Here is a 7160-nt window from a genome sequence, read left to right on the forward strand (position 1 = left end):
GCAATGGAGTCACCATAGAGGAAAGAAATTGATAGGTTTAACAGCTGTAGCACCTTGAATTCTGAAATTAATACCCGTTTTATCATCCTCGGGTTATAAAGAAAGTAACCTCTGTTTGTTTTAGCAACTAATGTAGGGCGGGGGAGAGCTGGCGCATGCGAGGTGGCGTCACATGACATAGTGCTTTGTAAACCCTTACATAACTGGGAACATAGTGTTTGTTCTTGTCTCTGCATAGTGAGTTATGATGTGTCCTGTCATTAATAATCCCGCCAGCGGGAAACTTTGCGCTATCCTCTTTCTTCACATTAAGAACATGAGTGCTGCGGTAGGCCATCATGAGTTGTGCGCGGTTTATGGCCAAAATTTAAGGAGTAAAGGAACTATAATACGATGGTCTAGAATGCTGAAAGATGGGCGAACAGACGTTCACGATGAAGAGCGAAGAGGTCTGCCTGCCGTCTGTAGTGAGTGAGTGATCTTGTTCAATGATGGGTAAATGAATGTTCACGATGAAGAGCGAAGTGGTCAGCCGACCGTCTGTAGTTAGTGAGTGAGTGTTTCAAATTGTTGACCAAAAAATGTGTGAAAAACGACACTTCACAAATTCAGAACTTTCATATGAATTTCCACAGATTTCATCCAGGTAGGCTCACAGGTGTGCAGAGAATGTCTTCGGCTTTGACTTTTTAGAGCGATACCACAAAGATGGCAATGTATTTCTCAGTCCCATCATACAAGCTACAGGTGATAGAACCTGGGTTTAATTTTTGTAATGGTGAAACCAAAGAGCAGTCAAAGCAGTGGATGCAAACACCATCACCAAAGAAGCCGAAAAAGTTTAAACAGACTTTTGCCTGCCAGAAAGCTGATGGCAGCTGTTTTCTTGGACAGGAAAAGAGTGCTGATGATGGAGTTCATGCAACAAGGGATCAAAATAACTAGGAAGTGTACTGTGGAATGCTGACATACGGTGTACTTCTACTCCATGACAATGCACATCCACATACAGCTGCTTGCACTTAAGCACTGCTGGAGCATTTCCACTGGGAGTTGTTGGATCACCCTCCTTACAGCCCTGGTCTTGCTCTGAGTCCCTGCCACCAGTTTACCTTCCTGAAGAACTGGTTGTGATCACAGTGCTTCAACATAATGAGGAGTTGATGGAAAGTGTCAAAACGTTGCTGAGCTCACAGGTGGCAAACTTGTTTGACACAGGCATATTTCGAATAATATCGTTTTGTCAACACCATTATTGCGTCTGGACAGTTAAACAGATTTTGATCGGCTTTGTATTTTTTTCAGTATTCATATCTTGCAGAATGCAATTTGAATATTAACATTATGGCAGAAAAGTTAAAAGATTAAAGTTGAAACCGAAGACAGTAATTTTCTCGGGTATGATTATGTTCCGATTGTTAGATGTCTCCCTTCAAGTTGGTATCATGGATTTCAGGTTTGTAACAAATTCATCTCCAAATTTGATTTGATTGATCTCATATTGAGGGCTACAAATCATGGTATACTCATATATTTTACACACATATGCAGATTTTTTCCCTGCAAAATGAAGTTTAACCTGGAGTGTGCTAGTACATGGATATGAGATGATTCGTTGTTTTTTCATCTTGTCTTGGTAAATTTCTGACTCATTGGTAGATAATCGCAGTCTCATATGATGGGACACTATAATTAGGTGTACATGTTTTGTAAGAAATATATATTTTGTGTTGAAATGTGTCAGTGGGCCACACAGGCCTTCAGCTCATATTTGCCGTTGTACACTTCAGTTTGGGTGTTGCTCTTTCTTATTATTATTGTCATCAAAAACTGATCATTATTTAAATGCAGAATCAGGGGTTATTCACCCTACTTATTGTTGACTGCAAATGATGGAGTGTTACATTTCTGTGGTTGATATTATGTTTTAGAAATAAGGCGATTGCAGACTACCTGAGCAGTAATGGCTACATGGATGCTTTGGAAGCATTCAAAAAGGAAGCAGATATGCCAGGAGAAGTGGAGAGGAAATATGGGGGTTTGCTGGAGAAGAAATGGACCTCTGTTATCAGGCTACAAAAAAAGGTGTGTATGCTTGCTGTTATGACTGAATGTCTAGACACTGAGAATGATTTTGCTGTAAAATTTTGTACATGTTATGCATTTCAACCTCTGATAGGTCAGACTCACAAGTATTTACAGTAATGAAGGTGACTGCTTAATATAATTACCTCACTATTTTGTACCATATGTATTCATACTGCCTTTTCCTTTTATGTGTGCACTTTATTTACCCAGAACAGAAATATTTCATGCAGGAGAATTTAATGATACACTTTTTCACTTCATGTCAGCTTAGATGAGTATCAGAATACATATATAGTGTGTAATTTGTATTAAAAACAGTACAAATTTGTGCTTTTAGAGAAAATTAACATATATTGACTTATGTTGCTTGATTGTATATCCTGTAACGTGTTTTGCTGTGAATACGCCGTAGAGATTGTTAATTGGTTTATTCAACAACCTACAAGTCTCGGCTACAATTAATTATAACACTGTTACAGGTTTCCACAATTTACAACCCCTGTTCAATATTCAATTCACTCTATTGTCAGTAGTCTACACGTTTTTATAACGCAGGAGTTGGGACAAGTGCAACTGTAACACACACTCCCAGTTATTACTCAGTTATCACGAACTATCACTGATTCTCACACACGCGTCTGTAACTCGTAACTCGCCGCTGGCTAGATTCCAACTCAACTCGTAGGCTGCTGACTTGAAAACTAGTTCACTGCTGACTGGAGAACTGTCTTCGGCCGCTGATACAGTTTAACTTGTTCACTGTGGACTGGAGAACTCACTTCAGCGACTGATGCGCTTAACTGACTGTGGTGGCTGTTTAGTTCCCTTATATAGTCGCAGCGCCCGCCTGTTACGCAATGGGTACCGCTGTTGCCTGTTACCAGTGTCACAGCTGTGTTGCGTGTTATGTCACCGCGGGGAGTAACGACAGTGCTACGATGCTGCCACGTACCGCTGGGGGGGTCCTCCATTGCGCAACATGTCACACTACGTTAGTTTTTATGAACTATAACTTGAAAATGTTAATGTAGAATTATGTTCCACAATTCAGACTTTAGTAATTCTTGCAATGTCATCTTGTAAGTTCCAATTAGTGATGTTTTGCTGCATTATAGTTCATGTCAGGTGTGATCAGAACATTTCCTGATTAAATTTATATATATAGAAATCATTTAGTGGCTGTTCCAAGTTGTCCCCTTCATAGTTGCTCCCTTGTGACCTGATATGGCAAGACTAACAGACACTGCTATTGTTAGAAACTCTGTGGAAATTCTGCCTTGAATTTCACATTTGTAGTCAGCTAATATTCTTTGGTCATAAATTTATGATTGAACCTCTTCTGCTGAGTGCCAGCTGGAATCTTGGACATGGAAAAGAGTTATGCAGCGATCAAGGGATCATGGAGGATGGGTGACATGGTTTGATCTTGGTGTTTATGGGCATGTATTCATGCAGAGACAAAGACTAAACAGAAGTATTATCATCCTGGAGAAAGTGATTTCCATTGCATCATTTCTCAGGATGCATGTTGTTAACTTTGGATTTTTACTTCCACTTCCCATTTTTCTTCATAGCATGCGGCTTTAGGGCAAAGGAAACTTTGCCCTACCTCCTCTAGGTATTTTGTACTCTTCGTTAAGTATCTTCATTTCGTTTGGCATGTGAGATCAGAAATAATTACAGTAACTGCTATATATATCAGTGTCTATCACAACACAGCTATAAATAAACAACTGAAGATATGAAATCAGTATCCATTCACTAAGCATACTTGCTACTTGTTTCAGCCACATATTGTCAACATGGGATCATTGGACTGCATATTACAATGGATCTATTGTAACCATTTATCTTTTACAGCCTATTGATCAAGATATGATATAGCAAATTATACCGAATTGACTGGACTTGTAACAATGGATCGATTGTAATAAACAGTCAAATGATGTGTGTTAACAACATTTTTAGCATTATCTGATTATGACTGCTTGTGGTCAAAACACGTAGGGAATATACTTAGTGAATTAATACCAATTTTGATTTTATGATTTTATTGAAAATGTTCTTGTCTTCAGTTGTTTGTTTAAGGTTGTGTTGTGATAGAAGTACTGATATACATACCAGTGAGATAGCAAAACACAGGTATGAAGATAATTACAGAAAATAAAGCCAAGATGCACTCTTCTATGATGGCTCTGTATAACAGATGCTGATAGCATTGACAGAGTTAGTTGAGGAATTAGTTGCTGAATGTGATTTCAGTCTGGGTTCAAATGACAGCAAGTCTGTGACATTAATCACAGTGAGGATGTTTTAGTTGTTAGTAAACAAGTATCTGTTCAACACTGATGATGACTGGTTCCAGAGCCAAGGAAAGAAATTAGATACTATAGGGTTCTTACGATGGTGTATAACACACAGAGATACTGGGTTTTCAGACTTTGTCCATCGTCCGGATTCTAATTAACTAGGAAAAAACAGCGTTTTGGAAACAGGACCTGTTTTCGTCCTCAGGTGAGGGAAGACACCTACTTTATTGGGTCCCTTAGAAAGAGCTAGCCTCAATCACTGGACCTGGAAAGAAAGGTTATGTTTTGATAACAATAAAACAGGCTGATGTTTTGGTAATGAATGTAGACATTCACTGGACAGCCTACACACTCCAGGCTTTAAATCATGTATATGTGGATTAATTAAAGAGTTCTGTTCTCATTGCCCTGTCCTTTCTTCAAAAAGTGACTTGTGACCCAGAGATATCCTTAGCATGTTAAAATGGTTACGTATCCAGCGGGATCAAACACTGCTGATTATGAAGATTGACATGGAATAATTTTAAAGATTTTACATTGTTAAACTTAAATCATTGCAGGAGCACTCAAATAGTTCTCATGTACGACCCTGAGGCCAAGAGCTGCTGTTATTTGTGTTTGTTATTTGATATTTTAAGGTGATGGAGCTTGAATCCAAACTGTCTGAAGCAGAGAAAGAATTTATTGAAGGTGCTCCTACACGAGGGAAGCGATCCCCTACCGAATGGATCCCAAGGCCACCAGAGAAGTACTGCCTCTCAGGTCATCGTGCACCTGTTACAAAGGTAAAATTTGTCTTTTAACTCTAATACACTGCATACATAAAATGACAGTAAGGATTGAATGATCAGCACAATGATATGTTAACAGATGTTATCTGCATGATGGTTTGAGACATGCTGACTACATCATCATTGCTTCAGTTTTTGTCTTCTGTATCATGGAAGATTTATTTTGTATAAACTTCATTTAAGCAACATGACTGTTGTTTCTTGCATTCTTTTTTCTGTCCAGTCCCTTTTTTACCATCAGTTCTTCTGGCGCTGCTTATTAATCTCGGTACAGTAAAATCCCAGTTTATTGTTACCACATTTAATGAAAATTTGTTCTTGTCCCAGTAAAAACCCAATATAAACAATGTGTGAGTTCTCCTTGTTTTTATTTCATTTTAATTTAGCACATAACCTGCATTCAGTGTAAGAAGTTTTCAGTCTTCCAGATCTCATACCTCAGTTTAGTGTTCTTGTGGTTTAAGCAACAGTCAGTTCCTGTGTTCAGGTAGGTCTTTAAGAAGATGAACGGTTCCATCATGAAATTCTGCATAACCCCATTGAGCGATAACATCAATTTAATGTTAAAAAGGCAACCCCCCTTAGAGATTCATCAGATTTGGATATCACTGCAATTAGTGCTGTAGACATAAAAGAAATTGTAGTGGGTTGGATATGTTAAAAACAATGTGTAGAAGAATGCAGAATTGCAAATGAAAGGCAAAGAACCCAAACAAAAATGGCTTACTCTGATTAGCAGAAGGCCAATAAAACTGAAATAATTTTTCTGTGTATGTTCATATGTATGTATAACGTTTGGAAACTTTCAGTGACCACAAAACATACCTCCATGAACTTTCATGTCTTGAGTATGCACGAATATGCAGGAAGGTCATGGGCAGAGGTCCATTCTAGCAAGCAGCTTAAAGTGCAGAGAGAACAAGAATGGCATCAAAATCGGTTTGGTTCACTGAATTTTGCCGTAATTGGAACTGTTCAACTAGGATGCCGCAGGTCGAAGGGCAAGCAAACATTAAGCCTTACACATGACGGCAAAAGGTTTTCTTACAAATGTATGATCAGGGAAGCCTACATGAATAAGGCTGCAGGTCAGTTTGCAGGGTACAAATGGGTTAGGCGTTTAAAGAGGATCAGTAGTGACCAGTGGATAATGCACAAAATGGAAGGTCAGGAGTAGCTCATAGTGAGACTGAGGTCAGTCAAAATGAATGTAGACAAACACTTGATGAAGTTCTTGTAATCATCATTGTGGCATGTTCCATTCTAATCTCCAGCATCATTTGTGTGTGTGTGTGTGTGTGGGGGGGGGCACTGAAGTAATGCTTCCAATGCTTGTTAGTCTCCGAGTTAAATGTATGACTACAGAAGTGACCTCTGAAGACAGTGTAAAGATCTGCTGTGTTGACACAATAATTTCATATGGTTGCAAACCATTTGTCTTTGCCGCCTAATATTTCAAGGTAATTGATGTAATTTATAGATCTGTATATTCTCTTACAGGTTATATTCCACCCAGTTTTCAGTGTCATGGTGTCAGCAAGTGAAGATGCAACTCTAAAAGTATGGGATTTTGAGACTGGAGAATATGAGAAATCACTCAAGGGGCACACAGACTCTGTCCAAGATATTTCTTTTGATCAGACCGGTAAACTACTAGGTAAGTTTGTCACATTTTGGGGCACATTTCTGCTGTGAGAAAACAGTGAGCACAAATGAAATGGGTGTATTTTGCTGTGCATCACAGAGTATGGTATGTTGTTAATCAGAGTAATGCCACATGGGAATTTTCCTCTCTTTCTGTAATGATATTTGGAACAAGAACAGTCCTTATTGGACCATAAAGGAAATTAAGAAATTGTGAGAGGACTACAGATTCCACAAGTAACAGAATTTGTATGACAGTACAGAATAAATTTGAAAGATCACATTGACAGACCGAGTGTTGATAATATGCCCCCCCCCCCAATCAAAA

The 7160-nt window shown here is 38.7% G+C and overlaps 1 protein-coding gene across 2 annotated transcripts in view; it reads left to right on the forward strand.

Moving 5' to 3' along the window:
- LOC111866268 (lissencephaly-1 homolog) overlaps window positions 1-7160 on the forward strand; it is an 83051-nt gene that overhangs the window by 63550 nt on the left and 12341 nt on the right. For both annotated transcript variants that reach the window (XM_023855054.1, XM_023855055.2), the window contains exons 3-5: window positions 1932-2085; window positions 5036-5182; window positions 6689-6845. In XM_023855054.1, coding sequence (XP_023710822.1) covers window positions 1932-2085; window positions 5036-5182; window positions 6689-6845 — 458 coding nt within the window. The remainder of the gene's footprint in view (window positions 1-1931; window positions 2086-5035; window positions 5183-6688; window positions 6846-7160) is intronic.

This window comes from Cryptotermes secundus, unplaced genomic scaffold, assembly GCF_002891405.2.
Source record: "Cryptotermes secundus unplaced genomic scaffold, Csec_1.0 scaffold1025, whole genome shotgun sequence".
Classification (NCBI taxonomy): domain Eukaryota; kingdom Metazoa; phylum Arthropoda; class Insecta; order Blattodea; family Kalotermitidae; genus Cryptotermes; species Cryptotermes secundus.